At 47.2% G+C, this 14541-nt stretch overlaps 1 protein-coding gene across 1 annotated transcript; it reads left to right on the top strand.

Annotated features, from left to right (window-relative positions):
- The first annotated feature begins 3349 nt into the window (after positions 1 to 3349).
- On the top strand, positions 3350 to 12736 carry RPL22 (ribosomal protein L22). The gene is made up of 4 exons (XM_038537781.1): positions 3350 to 3409; positions 5159 to 5263; positions 9132 to 9256; positions 12534 to 12736. The coding sequence occupies exons 1-4, from the start codon at positions 3398 to 3400 to the stop codon at positions 12676 to 12678; spliced, it is 387 nt and encodes a 128-aa protein (XP_038393709.1). The 5' UTR covers positions 3350 to 3397; the 3' UTR covers positions 12679 to 12736.
- The last annotated feature ends 1805 nt before the right edge of the window (positions 12737 to 14541 follow it).

Genomic DNA, 14541 nt, shown 5'->3' with positions numbered 1-14541 from the left:
AGTGGCCAAGGTTAACCAAGTGTACAAATAGACAAATACAATAATGACAGACTGTGCTAAATGCTCCAAAGAAAATAATCAGGATGATGTGAAGGAGGGCAGCCAGGAGAGGTGGAGCTGAGGGCACACTAGGTAATCATGGGCAGGGAGTGGCATGGAGCCTGAGACCTGGCAGGATGAGAAGAAATCAGACACAGGAAAAGCCAGGAAGAATTCATAGCAGAGGGAGCAACAGATGCAAGGTCCCAGAACCTGGGATAAATGTTGAACAAAGCAAAGTAGACCCACCTGTGTGGAGACTCAGGGACTCAGGATTGGTGTGGGGCTGAGGGTGGAGGGGGTAGGGTGAGGGGCATGGGTTTCAGTGTGGGAAGAAGAGTAAGGGGTGGAGTGAGGTCATGGGGGTGAGGGTGGCCTACTTCTAGACTAGAGATATCTAGGAGGCCACTGGTCGTATGTCTCAGGAGTCCAGGGAGGGGTAGAGGCTGCACACACAGGCATGGCAAATTGTATTTAAAGGCATGATCTTGGGTCATACCAAAGATCAAGTGCATATAAAGATGAGGGGAACTCTGTGCCCTTCAGCCCGTCAAGTCCAGGGAAGAGGAAGGAGCAGCAAGGGGATGGAGAAGGAGTGGCCAGTGCGGTGGGAGGAGAACCAGGAGAGCCCCAGGTCCTGGGGTCCCAGGGAAGAAAGGTCAGCAAGGAAGAGGGAGTGATCTACAGTATCTGATGCCGCTAAGGAAGCAGGAAGAGGAGGATGGAAACCTGACCCCAGTCTAAGACTGGTGGACATCACAAGAGACCTTGATGAGAGTTGTTCCCAGTGCTGGGGGCAAAGGCCTGACCAGTGTAGTTTCAACAGACAAAGGGAGGACAGTGCACAGAGGCAACTCTCCCAAGAAAATTGGTGTAAAGAGACTATCTTAGTTCATTCAGGCTGCTGTCACAAAATGCCAGACTGGGTGGCTTTAACAGCAGAAATTTCTCACCATTCTAGGGCTGGAAGTCCAAGATCGAGGTATAGTCAGATTTGGCTCCTGGGGAGAGACCACCGCCCTCTTCGTGGTTTGTAGGTCAGCCATGTTCTCACTGTGTCCTCACACAGTGGAGAGAGTCAGATCTCAGGTCTACTTTATTTATGGATTTAATTAATTAAGTAATCTCTATACCCAATGTGAGGCTTGAATTCAAGACCTGGGTGGGGGTCAGGAGTCCCCCTCTCCATGGACTGAGCCAGGCTCTCCTCAGGTCCATTTTTCCAGTATGAGGGTGCCAATCCCATCATGGAGACCCACCCTAATCTAAACCTAATCAATCACCAAAGGCCCTGCCTCCTCATACCATCACTTTGGGCACTGGGGCTTCCACTCTGAATTTTAGGAGGATGCATTCAGTCCATTGCAGGGAGGAAAGAGAAGGGCTGGTAACTGATGGGAATATTAGGGGGTCAAGAGATTGCTTTTTTTTTTTTTTTTTTTAAGATAGAAGTTATTAAAAAATGGTAAATCCCCAAGTGTCAGGCTGGTCTCAGATGGGAACAAGGGGTGGGGTGGGATGGGGGGGTGCTTTGATATTTCTGGGTGGTTAGATGTGGAGGTGGAAGTGTCTGAATATTCTCTTTGAATTGCTTCTATGTTTCCAAAGAAAAAGCAATGTAAGTCATCAGCTGAGAGGGAGGCTGGGGAAAGATGGGCTGGTAATTTGACCAGAGGTGGGAAATACTCACTTAGGAGAGGATGGTTAGGATTGTCAGGCAGCCCCAAGGGCTTGCTGGGGTTAGGGGTCGTATCAGCGAGGAGAAAGCACACAATTTTTTAATAGAATTTAATGTAAAGGATTGTTAACTAGGCATAAAGACTGGCAAACTACGTATTGGAAGGGGTAAAATAGGAGCAGTAGCAACTGTAGGAAGTAGCTACCGCTTCTAAGGTGGTTTTAGTAAAATGTAGATGCTTAAAGAAGGGGCCCCAGGGAGCTGGTATCTTAGGATGGGAGGTGTGCTGCTGGGTTGGGCTGGGGTCTCTGGGTAGAAGAAAATGAGGCTGGTTCAACAGGTTTTGGATTAATTGTAAAGTAGATTCAACTACTATTTCTGGAATGTTCCATCCAACTTCCTTTCCCCCCCCCCATCCAACTTCCACTACCAGGATGAAGAAGCAAAAGTGGGTGACATTGACAGAAGAGGAACACACGGGAAGCAAACAGGATGAGGTCTTTCCACCCCTGCAGTCTCCCCTCCAGCTCCCCATTGAAAGAACTTACCCAGCAGCAGCTGGCAAAGCACGAATGGGGTTTGCAGTCAAGAATGCCAGGATGGGTTTGGTACTTGGTCAACTGGCACCATATGCTGGAGTTTAAGCCTAGACCAGTCAGAGCTGTGTGTTTCTGGGATTGGATTCCTGCCAGATGACAGTGCAGCCAGGTGAGGGGAGTGCTGGACGCACATGCAACTGCGTGATTACAGCAAAGGACCCCAGGATGTAACTGGAAAGGACAAGAGGGGGTGAGAGTGGGAGGAAGGCAGTCCCAGCAATGGATGCTAGGCCTGGGGACGAAGACCCTAGCTACTCAACCTGCGGTACACACGATGCCACCTGCAGCAGCACGTCTACTGGGAGCTTGTGAGAAATGCAGAATCTCAAGCCCCTGAGACCCACTGACTTGGAATTTGCATTTTGGACAGATCCCCAGGGGATTCCTGTCGACCTGCCAGTTTGAGAAGCTCTGGCACGAGAGGGTTGGAGCTGGGAACCTGGAAGGAACGAGGTGGAAAGCTGGGGGGTGGGGGTGGGGGGGTGGTGGCGATCGGAGGGTGGGCGGCTTGCATTCGAGATGGCCATGGGGTCAAACGGGAGAGTGCCCCTGACTGCAGCAAAGAAGGCTAGCCCTGGGAGATAGGGCCCTGGGCACCAGCTTCAAGGCTGGGCTCCACTTCAGGTAGGAAGAAGCCCAAGTGCTCTCGGGCATTAGCATCCCAGGACCAGAAAGGCCTCACCTCCGCCAGGTTGGTGGGTTCCACTCCCATCCCACCAGCTGGCGAATTTCCCTATTTCTTTTCTTTTTCCAAAACTTTCCAAAGTAGAGCGAACCCCTTCCTTTCTCTTTGGGCTCGTCTAGGCAGTCTAGCGCCCCCCCTCCGATAGCAGTGGGACAGGCCACCCAGCCTCCTTCCTCCCTTCCGCTCCCCGCCCCGCCCCCCCCGGCTGACCACGAGACGGGCTTCGCACTCAGGGAAAAGCAATCGCTCCCCGATCGTACAGAGCAGGGCGACCCGGCAGCGGCCGAGGGGCGTGGCCGAGCGATTGGTACGGCCGGAGCCGTGCGTGCCCTGCGCGCTGCGGGCTCTTTGCGTCTGCGTAGTGCGCCCACCTCCCTTTCTGCCTCCGCTGCCGCCATGGCGCCCGTGGTTAGTATGGCTCCGCGCGAGGCCTCGGCTCTGGGGCAGGCACGTGGGCCTCGCCGGCCCGGCTCCTGCTCGGCCCGCACGGGACGGCGCTCTGCAGAGCCCGGCCGGGGCTGGGCTGGCAGGCCGGCAGGAGCGGGCCGGGGCCGCCCGCGGGCCCAGCACGTTGTGGGCGAGGAGGCCGCGGCCTGGGGCGCGAGAGGAGACCCGCAGCTCTCTGCGTCCGTGGCGCGGTCTCGGGCCTCTGTCTGCGGCTGGCGGGGAGCTGGAGCGCCCGGGCTGCGGCCTCGGCCGGCCAGGGCCTCCGGGAGCGTGGCCGGCGTGAGGCAGTCAGCGTCCGGGCCCGGTTACGCGGGCGGAGGGCGGGGAGGCGGGAGGGGACCTGGCAGTCTCGGGGGCCGCGCATCCGGGGAGCCCGAGGCCGGTGCGAAGGTGGCTTGGCCGGCTTGTTTCAGGGAGAGGCTTGGTTGGAGGACCCTCGTAGCGTCCGTGGAGGAAGCTAGTTCCTTGGGGCGCACCTGCACCGGCCCCTGTGGTCCGGGGCGAGGCCCAGCTCCGTGGAGCCCCGGCCGGGGCGGGGGGCGGGGGGGCTCGGCCGTGGGGCGCCCTCATGTCATTCCGCCTGCAGCTCGTTTCCCGGCTTTTTGTTGGGACAGCCTGGCTAACATTTTTGGTTCACCTGACTCCTTGTGGCCAAGCACGCTTTGAACGCCTCTGTGCATTTGTGTGTCTTTGGTTTAAAACCTCGGTGCGAGGTAAGGAGCCCCTCGCGGGCAGGTGTTTTACTAGCTGGTGGTGTATGTCCGGGGCGAGGCCTCAAAGCAACTCTTTGGATTGTTCCTGGGAAGAGACGTCTTGAAGACCGGCCCCTGATGTTTGCAGTAGCTGAATGTTTGAAAGGTTGACCCGGTCAAGTTTGAGATGAAGTTCTCTTCAACAGGGAGGGAGACCAGATGTGTTTTTTGGGGAAAATACTTTTTTTTTTTCTTTTTTTAAGGCTTTTTAGAGTGGAAGTAGAAGTGAATAGGGAAGGTGGTACAGAGGCTTTTTTATTTTATTTTAAGTGGTGGTGCAGTTTTACAGGGAGAAGACGAATCCAGGCTTTGTGAGAGTTCAAGGCACTGGATCCTGTAGGATGTCCTCAGACCGATGGTTTAAATCAAAACCCAGACATTGACAGTTGTGTCAGAACCTAAGTTTTAGCCTTATCTGGTCCCAGCTGGGGTGGAGGTGTCCCTGGGATGGGCAGTTCCCATTGCGGTTTTTGAGGAAAGGTAGGTGAGATAGGATTAAGGGAGAACAGCGTACTGTTTCAGGTGTGCAGGGCATTTGTATGCTTGCCCTGATTCTGGATTCAAGAGTGATATTTCTTGAAACCTCATTTTGAAAGTTTTATGGTAAATAAAAGGAAATGTTCCTTTTATTGTGGTTCGTAAGACCTTCATGCCCGTAGAGATTGGGGAGGCTGGAAAGTGTAAAGAGTGCTAGAATGATGGCCCTTTCAAAAGGGCATGACTCCTGGCCTCTCAGCTTGTAGGAAGTATCCTGGGTATTACCCCTGGACGCTCTTGGGCAGAGCACAGAGTGTCCCGGCAAGTCTCTTGGCTACCCTGTGAGGGAGCACTACTCCACCGGCTTTGCATTTGTATGGGCTTTTGCATCTCAGGCATTTTTGGTTTTGTTAACTTTTTGGTGGTTGGGGGGAGGGGGGGACTGGTGGTGCCTTCATCTGGTTATCATTTGTGTACCTAGAAAAAGCTTGTGGCGAAGGGGGGTAAAAAAAAGAAGCAAGTTCTGAAGTTTACCCTTGATTGCACCCACCCGGTAGAAGATGGAATCATGGATGCTGCCAATTTTGTAAGTTACTCTCTTGATGCCACTCACGACAGTAATGAACCTTCTGGGATGTTGCTGAGAAAACCTGTGGGAGCGCATTTCTGTTCTCAGGCTTATAGGGTAACCCTGCAGTTCTGGCTCAGCGTGCAACCTTGGAAACTGGGGTCTGGTTATTTTTCTCTGAATCTTACTTTCTCTTCTATGTATTGGTGGTGGGGAATAAACATCAGTGCCAGAGACCTTCATATCTCAGTGTCTTCTCTCTCTTTTCCTTTTGTTTCCAAAATTTTTTTTACTTAAAAGGTCCTGAGAAATCACAAACTCGACTGGAGCCAGTGCCCACCTCACATGTGTGTTTTAAGCATGAGCATTGGGCCCTGGTCCTCCTGGTACAAGGGGTTGCTTCCACAGGGGCCTGACTGCTGGGCTGTGGAGTACTGGACAGATGGCAGCATATCTTCAAGCTTCCCAATTTATTGGGCATCAGAGCTGCAGTGTTTATGTTAAATATCTGCTTGCTGACTTGTAATTGGAACTTTTTTCCATACCCTGCTCTGTACTGATATTTTGCCCCTATATTTGGCATAATTCCCTAATATTCTGTTTCACTTATATCTAGAAAAATTAACCTCATGGCCACATTTTGACTTTGCAGCGTGGTTTTGGCAGTTTACTATTCTTGTTCAGTAGCCATGCATGGGGGATTCAGACTTGTGCAGATCCTCCTAACCTCACATTTGCTCCTTCTTGGCAAAATAATATCATTGCAATGAGAATAATTTTCAGGTGAAAAAACCTAGACTCAGCCTATGGCCATTAATTACATTGAATGGAACTCCAGTAACCTCTTGTGTGTCACTTTTTCAGTGGCCTCTTTTCCTCCTCTCCTCTGGATTCTTCCATTTCTTTTTTTTTTTTTTTTTTTTTAAGATTTTATTTATTCATGAGAGACACACAGAGAGAGAGAGAGAGAAGCAAGAGACACAGGCAGAGGGAGAAGCAGGCTCCATGCAGGGAGCCTGATGTGGGACTCAATCCCAGGTCTCAAGGATCACACCCTGGGCTGAAGGCGGCGCTAAACCGCTGAGCCAACCTGGCTGCCCGGCTTCTTCCATTTCATGTCTGTGACAGCCCTGCCCTGGTGTCCTTTCCCTCTCCCTTCTCTACACTCTCTTGTATATGTGATTGTCTTTCCTTCTGGAATCCTCCTTAGGATAAAAAAACTTGAGTCATTTATGAGTCTGAGATGTCAAAGTCAAGATTTTTTTTTTTTTTTTAAGATTTTATTTATTCACGAGAGACACAGAATGAGAGAGAGAGAGAGAGGCAGGCTCCATGCAGGGAGCCCGACATGGGACTCGATCCCTGGTCTCCAGGATCAGGCTCTGAGCCAAAGGCTGTGCTAAACCGCTGAGCCACCCGGGCTGCCCCAAAGTCAAGATTTCTGACCTAGTCACTCTACTCTGTCTTCAGTTAACTTACTGGTGTATTGGAGTTTTTGTTTTTTTGTTTTTTTTTAAGATTTTATTTATTCATGAGAGACACAGAGAGGCAGAGACATAGGCAGAGAAAGAGAAGCAGCAGGCTCCATGCAGAGAGCCTGATATGGGACTGATCCTGCGACTTCTGGACCACGCCTTGGGCCAAAGGCAAGCGCTCAACCCGGGAGCCACCCAGGCATCCCTGTTTTTTTTGTTTTGTTTTTGGTTTTGGTTTTTGTTTTTTTGTTTTTTAACTAAAAATTTTTTGGGACACCAGAGTGGCTCAGCAGTTGCGCATCTGCCTTTGGCTCAAGGCATGATCCCAGAGTTCCGGGATTAGTCCTGCATCGCGTCCAGTCCCTCGTTGGGCTCCCTACTCAGCAGGGAACCTGCTTCTCCCTTTGCCTGTGTGTCAGCCTCTCTGTGTCTCTCACAAATAAGTAAATAAATATAATCTTTAACAACCACAAAATAAAAGATTTATTTATTATTATTTTTAAAGGTTTTATTTATTTGAGAGAGAGTGACTTGTACAAGTAGGGGGAGGGGCAGAGGGAGAAGCAGGTTCTCTGCTGAGCAGAGAGCTTGATGTGGGGCTTGATCCCAGGACCCCCGAGATCATGACAGGAGCCAAAGGCAACCACTCAAACAACTCAGCCACTCAGATTTATTTACTTAAAAACAAATGTATTTAGGGACACTGGCTGGCTCAGCGATTGAGCGTCTGTTTTGGGCTCAGGGTGTGATCCCAGAATGCCTGGATTGAGTCCCGCATCAGGCTCCCTGCATGGAGCCTGCTTCTCCCTCTGCCTATGTCTTTGTTTCTGTCTATGTGTCTCTCATGAATAAATAAATAAAATCTTTTTTAAAAATTGTATTTATTTGAGAGGGAGTAAGAGAGCACAAGTGGGGGAGGGGCAGAAGGAGATGGAGGAGCAGACTACACTGAGCCTGGAGCCCCAGGAGCCCCATGTGGGGCTCCATCCAAGGACCCTGAGATCACGACCTGAGCCAAGTGAGACATTTGACCAGCTGAGCCACCAAGATTGATTTATTTTAGAGAGGAGAATGAGAGAAAGCCTGTGTGTACTTGGCCTAGTGCCAGCATGCTGAGGGAGGGGTAGCAGAAGAGGGAGAGTTCCAAGTGAGGCTCGGTCTAAGGACCCTGAGATCACAACCTCAGTGGAAACCAAGAGTTGGATGCTCAACCAACTGTGCCACCCAGGTGCCCCTATTTTTTTTTTTCCCTTGAGAGAGCATGTGTGTGTGTGTGTGTGTGTGTGTGTAAGAGAGAATCCTCAAGCCAAAATTCCCTGCTGAGTGAGTGTGTGAGAGAGAGAGAGAGAATCCTCAAGCCAATTCCCTGCTGAGTGTGAAACCCAACTGGGGGCTCAATCTCATGACCCTGAGATCATGCATGACCTGAGTTGCAGAGTCTGATGCTTAACTGAGCCACCCACATGCTCCGGGTAATGGGGGTTTTTAAATAGAGGATTGTAGGGGTTTAGAGCTGAAAGGGACTTCATATCATTGCAACATCAAGAGAACCGGTCCTTTTATTTTTATCTTACTAATTTGAAGATTTTATTTATTCATGAGAGACCCAGGGAGAGACAGGCAGAGACACAGTCAGAGGGAGAAGTAGGCTTCATGCCAGGAGCCTGACGTGGGACTCGATCCCAGGACCCCGGGGTCGCGCCCTGAGCCAGAGGAAGATGCTCAACCTCTGAGCCACCCATGCGCCCCTTATTATTCATTTTTTTAAAGAAGTAAGCTCTGTGTCCAATGTTGGGAACCCATGACCCTAAAACCAAAAGTTGCAGGCTCCACCAACTGAGCCAGCCAGGTGCCCCCAGAGCCCTATTGACAGAGATCCCCTGATTTCCTCAGAGATGGATGACCTGTCCAGGCTTCCATGGGGGACTAGAGTCTCTGGGCTTCTGCCTTCCTGGCCCCTGAGCTGATGAAGAGCTGTTGGTCTCTGTATGTTTTGCTTCCTTTTTTTTTGTTTTGTTTTTTTTTTGTTTTGCTTCTTGTATTAGGTTGAAGACTTCTTCCTCTGATGGTACTGACAACAGTGCTTTATACTAAATTCTTAGGTTCAGGAATTGTAGGTACTTTGTAACAGCTTGGCCCTCCATTTCCTGTCTTCTCTTTACTTTTGACTTCTCAGGCAAGCCTTTTGTATGGAGGCACATTTGACCTGGTGTGGAAATGCTGGGATGTTTTCATGTTCTAATTGTTCTTAGATTTCAGACCTGGTATTAATAGCTAAAGATTTGCTATATAGTTTTTAAAAGACTGAGCATTTAAAAAACTTTGCTCAGTGTTAGGAGTATAAAAACATTCTGCTAAGGAGTGGGTGAAGCTGTCACTTCACTAATTGATCAATTTGACAATTTCCACAGGAGCAGTTTCTTCAAGAGAGAATCAAAGTGAATGGAAAAGCTGGGAATCTCGGTGGAGGGGTTGTAACCATCGAAAGAAGCAAGAGCAAAATTACTGTAACTTCTGAGGTGCCTTTTTCCAAAAGGTATGGGACAGATGAGAGTGACCTGCCAGCACCCTAGCACTGAGTCCTGCCTCCACTCCATGGGAATATTACTACCCCAGAGTCCGTTGTGTTTTCCTCCTGCAGCTTTTTTTTTTTTTTTTTTTTTTAATTTTTATTTATTTATGATAGTCACACAGAGAGAGAGAGAGGCAGAGACACAGGCAGAGGGAGAAGCAGGCTCCATGCACCGGGAGCCCGATGTGGGATTTGATCCCGGGTCTCCAGGATCACGCCCTGGGCCAAAGACAGGCGCTAAACCGCTGCGCCACCCAGGGATCCCTCCTCCTGCAGCTTTTAATTCCTAGAACCAGGGCTTAGTGCAAGGAGGCAGTGAATGAATGAACGTTATTTAGGGGGTTAAAAGCATTTAATTTTTGATAGTTTTAAAAATTTGGTTTTTCATAGGCTAAGGTATTTTAAGCAGTAGAGATGCTCAGACTTGCTTAAATGGTATTAAGAGGGAGAATATTGCTTCTTTTGCCTCTAGGTCACAGTGAGGAGCTTTCATTTTTATTTTATTGAAGTATGGTTGACATATAGTGTTGTATTAGTTTTAGGTGTATAGTCTAGTGATAGGATGATTCTCTACATTATTCAGAATTCACCTCAATAAGTATGCCTTCATTTTTAATTCTTTTTTTCCCTGTAAGTGCTAGTATTGTTAGATGAGGATTCAGATCTATCAGTTTAGACTGAAGCCATCCTTTTCATTCCTGTGGGCCCATTTTTTAATTCAGAGATCCCAGTTCACTTACTCTGCAGTATTACACAGTGGTTGTAAGGGATTGGACCTGTTTAGACCTGGCTGCTAGCCCAGAGCCAGCATACCCTTAGGAACATTCAATCAGACTCAGTCAGGTAGTGGGAAATTTGAAGGTGTGTTAGGTCAGGTTCAGTATAGTTCAGCCTTTGCTTTTAGTTTTAGTTATTACCAGTCAAAAAGAGACTTTCTATTCTTCCTGGCTTGAGTTCTTTTATTCGTGCAGAAGGAGATCTGATACCAAGAGAGACTGGTGCAACTGTGGGGTCTCTCTGGTGCACAAAGCTTGTAGCTCCCTGGGCTTTCACAGAGCTCGTGGGAGAGATGCTGTGATCCTCTGTGACCTGTTTCCACACTTAACCAGACTGGCCTGAGAATGGCTCCTAACACCCTCTACCTCTGTTCACAGATCGCCTGTTTGTCCCCAGTGCAGGAGGTCTAGAGCCTTCATCTTCATCACTTTCCTCTCTCTTGAGAACAGTAGCTTTCCTGTCTTGTAGCATTCTAGGTGTTCCGACTCCAGGACTTTTTCTTGTCTCTGAACTTCTGTAGCTTTTTATCTCCTTTCCCAACATTCTATTACGAAAATTTTTAAACCACCTGAACTTTTGAATTAACCACTTACCTGAATATAATATGGTAGAAATAATAAATGCTAAAAAAGAATACTTTTATTTTTTATTTTTATTTTTTAAAAGATTTTATTTATTCATGAGATACACAGAGAAAGGCAGAGGGAGAATCAGGCTTCCTATGGGGAGTCTGATGTGGGACTCGATCCCAAGATCCCAGGATCACAACCTGAGCCAAAGGCAGACGTTCAACCACTGAGCCACCCAGGGGCCCCAGAAAAGAATACTTTTTATTTTTAAAAATTATTTATTTGAGAGAGAAAGGGTGAGCACAAGCAGGGAGAGAGGACGGGAGAAGCAAACTCTTCTCTGAGCAGGAAGCCTAATGTGGGGCTCGATCCCAGGCCCCTGGGGTCATGACCCGAGCTAAAGTAGATGCCCAACCGACTGAGCCACCTAGGCACCCCAAAAGAATACTTTTTAGATGGAACGACCCAATCTATTTATTTTTATGTAGGGAAAAGTGGATAGAATTGAACTGAGATCTTCACATCTTTGTGAAGATTGCTCTGTTGACGTAAGTAACACTGTTGAACAATACTCATTTTTTGGAGATGGGGAGTCTATTGATTCGTTAATACTTTTAGGTCCTTGTTAATAGGCCAGTTTGCCTGTGCATCTCCTTTAGTCCCTGTAACCTTCAGAAGAGATGGTAAGTATCAGGAGTCTCATTTCATAGAGGGAGAAACTGAGGTTTGGAAAGGTTGATTTTTCCCAGCAGTGAGTTGGCTTGGTGTTCTATTCCCTCTTCTCTTTATGGGTTTGAGAAGATGCCCCAGGGCCTCATAAGTAAACAAGTGAGAGAAGAAACAAGATTGTAGTCTTTGTGTAGGTGGGTTGTTGAGCACAGAAGCCAGTTGCTGCCTTTATATAAATAGTTTTTTTTGTTTTTTAAAGATTTTATTTATTTATTCATGAGAGACACACACAGAGAGAGAGAGAGAGAAAGGCAGAGACACAGGCAGAGAGAGGGGCAGGCTCCATGCAAGAAGCCTGATATGGGACTCGATCCCCAGTCTCCAGGATCACAACCTGGCTGCAGGCGGTGCTAAACCGCTGCGCCACTGGGGCTGCCCTATAAATAGTTTTCTAAGCAGTTTGCTGTGGTGACTGCTTATCTGTCTTGCAGACCACGGCAGCCCGATGGAGACTGTGTGCTCACTTGCAGAGCTGCAGCAAGGGCAGTGACAGGGTAGCAACCTTTCTCCCATGAGTTGGGTGGTGGGTGCCACATAGCAGGAGTGAGTGTATATGGCAGCCCTAAGAAATAATCCCGATCATCTGAACAACCTCAAAAGGAGGCTGGAATCCATGAGGTGTGATGTATGGGAAGTACTTTGGAGCTCAGAAACCCAGTGATTTCTCAATAGAAAGATATTAAGATCATGTGCTTAATTGTTAAGTTACTACCACCATACTTTTGTCCTGTAGTCACTAAAAACCACTTCAGAGACGTTTTGCTGTGGGTTTTTTTTTTTTTTTTTAAGATTTTATTTATTTATTAGAGCATGAGCAGGGGGAGGGAGAAGCAGACCTCCCACTGAGCAGGGAGCCCAATATAGGCCTTAATCCCAGAACCCTGGGTACATGACCTGATCTGAAGGCAGACGCCCAACTGACAGCCACCCAGGTGCTCTGTTTTACTGTGTTTAATGGACAACTGTAACATCTGCTCTGTTCTCATTTTTATTGCCAGTTTAGATGACACGTGGCTAATACCTTTGGCCCTATCTTTGCTGTTTTTGAATGGTGGGAAAACACCCAGAATTGTCATGATTTGAATGCATGGGTCTCATAAAAGGTATAGTATTTGAGAATGCCAGGAAGCCCTGTGGTGGAGTTCTCAAGTGTTCTTTCTCTGCAGGTATTTGAAATATCTCACCAAAAAATATTTGAAGAAGAATAACCTCCGTGACTGGTTGCGCGTAGTTGCTAACAGCAAAGAGAGTTACGAGTTGCGTTACTTCCAGATTAACCAGGACGAGGAAGAGGAGGAAGATGAGGATTAAAACTCATTTATCTCAAATATTTTGTATGAGTTCTTGAATAAAACTTGGAAACCCAAAATTGTGGTTTTCCTTGTATCTCTGCAGTGTGGATCGAACAGAAAATTGGAGATCATATAGTAAAAGGGCTTCACTTGGGCTACCACCCACTTATTTGTAATTAGACTTTTTTTCCTGCTTGAAAATTATAGTTATTTGTATACCAAGATAGAAGGAAGCTCCTTTAAGGGAACTGCCAGTGATTTGCCCTGGAGCAGGCAGTTAAGGGTGTGGAAATGTCTGTGCTTCAGTTGGTCACTATTTTACTTCAAATAGTGTGACAGTTTTTATCTAGTGCTTTTCTCAAAGATTGAGGTATACAAACATCGGGACTTGTAGTTCCCAGAGCAAAACCAGTGACTCCTTTGAGGTTCTCTTGCAGGAAAAAGGCAGTGTCGATAAAAACGGCAGGGTTCTGGGGCATTTACTACCAATTTTTTTTTTATATATAAATTACTCAGTGCACACACAATTACTGTGTATATGTTAATCTTTTTTCTTCCTGTAGAAAATAAAATGTCCTTTTGCACTGCAGCACATTCTCCTACCCTCCAGAAAAGAGTGTGGAGAGCGGTTATGGAAGGTCCCAGGTTTTAAATTAAGTAAACGTGCACAAAACTGAATTTGTAAATAATCATGGTTTCTACAACTATTTGCAACAAACTGGTACTTTGGCCCCCAGCAGGGGGAGCTGGAGATGAGCAGTAGTAGAGCTTCCGGGAGGTAGAGCTTCCGGAGATGGACCTCCATGCATCTCCCTGGGATTGGAGCCTTTTCACAGGGGTGGGCACCAATGAGAAGCCGTCGGGGATCTGTTCGTCTGTGGAGGGGGAGAACCAACATGCCCAGGGAATGGTTACTTCTGTGTCATTTAGGCCATGGCTAGATTTAATGTCAAGTCCTGCTACAAACTGACATGAAGCAGGGCCAGACAGAAAGTGGGATTTTGTTGCCTCTAGTGCAGAGGCTGGAAATCTGTGAAAGGTTACTGACTTGTAAAGATGTGGTTGTCGCTAACCAAAAATGCAGAGGATTTGAGAACGGCTCTGAAAAGAGACCCTGATGCCTTATGTGCCCTTCTAAAATCTAAACAATTCTGCAGAAATGTCTGCATTGTCTTAAAATTACAGTGTATAAAATCATGTTTTTAAAGTTTGCCCACAGCTAATTTCCACACCTGAAATTCCTGGGCTCTGCTAGCTGCATCACTGGAAATTAAATGTTGGAGTCCTAGCTTTGCTCCAATTTAACAATTGGTGCTCCTTGGATTGAATTTAAAGTGTTGAATCTTTGCTATTTCATTTGTGGTAAAGGCTCCAGCATTTTCTATTTCTATGCAAATTTCTTGAAGCAGAATTGTTTGCGTGTCTCTCTGCCCTAGGGCAAGAAGAGGTTTCTTTCCTATGAAACTGAGGCATCAGCTGGTTTCTGGCTTTGTCCCTTAACATGATCATTAACTTTGTTAGTAAGTTTATGACCTGGGTTTGCAAATTGTACTTGTTTGTTGCATCCATGTTCACCTGCAGTGATTCCTAGTTTGGTTGTAAGAATATTAACCCTGGGCAGAAATTAGCATATAAGTTTTTTTTTTTTTCAAACTACTCCCAGGTTTTAAAACTTGTAATAAAATGGAAACTGGTTTTTCTATGCCTTTTTGAACTCTTGTAATTGAGTTTTGATCACATTTTATATTAAAGTGGCTAACACATGGCTACTCTTATTGTGGAAGGCGCTTTTTTTTTTTTTTTTTTTCTTTTTAAGGATTAGCATGTTAAGCTATTTAGCAATGTTTTTCCTTCTAATTGCTGTACCAACAATGACCTTGGT

This window comes from Canis lupus, chromosome 5 (assembly GCF_011100685.1).
Source record: "Canis lupus familiaris isolate Mischka breed German Shepherd chromosome 5, alternate assembly UU_Cfam_GSD_1.0, whole genome shotgun sequence".
In the NCBI taxonomy this organism is placed as follows: Eukaryota; Metazoa; Chordata; class Mammalia; order Carnivora; family Canidae; genus Canis; species Canis lupus.
Note: the sequence above shows the minus strand (reverse complement) of the source record. Positions and strands in the feature narration are given on the sequence as shown.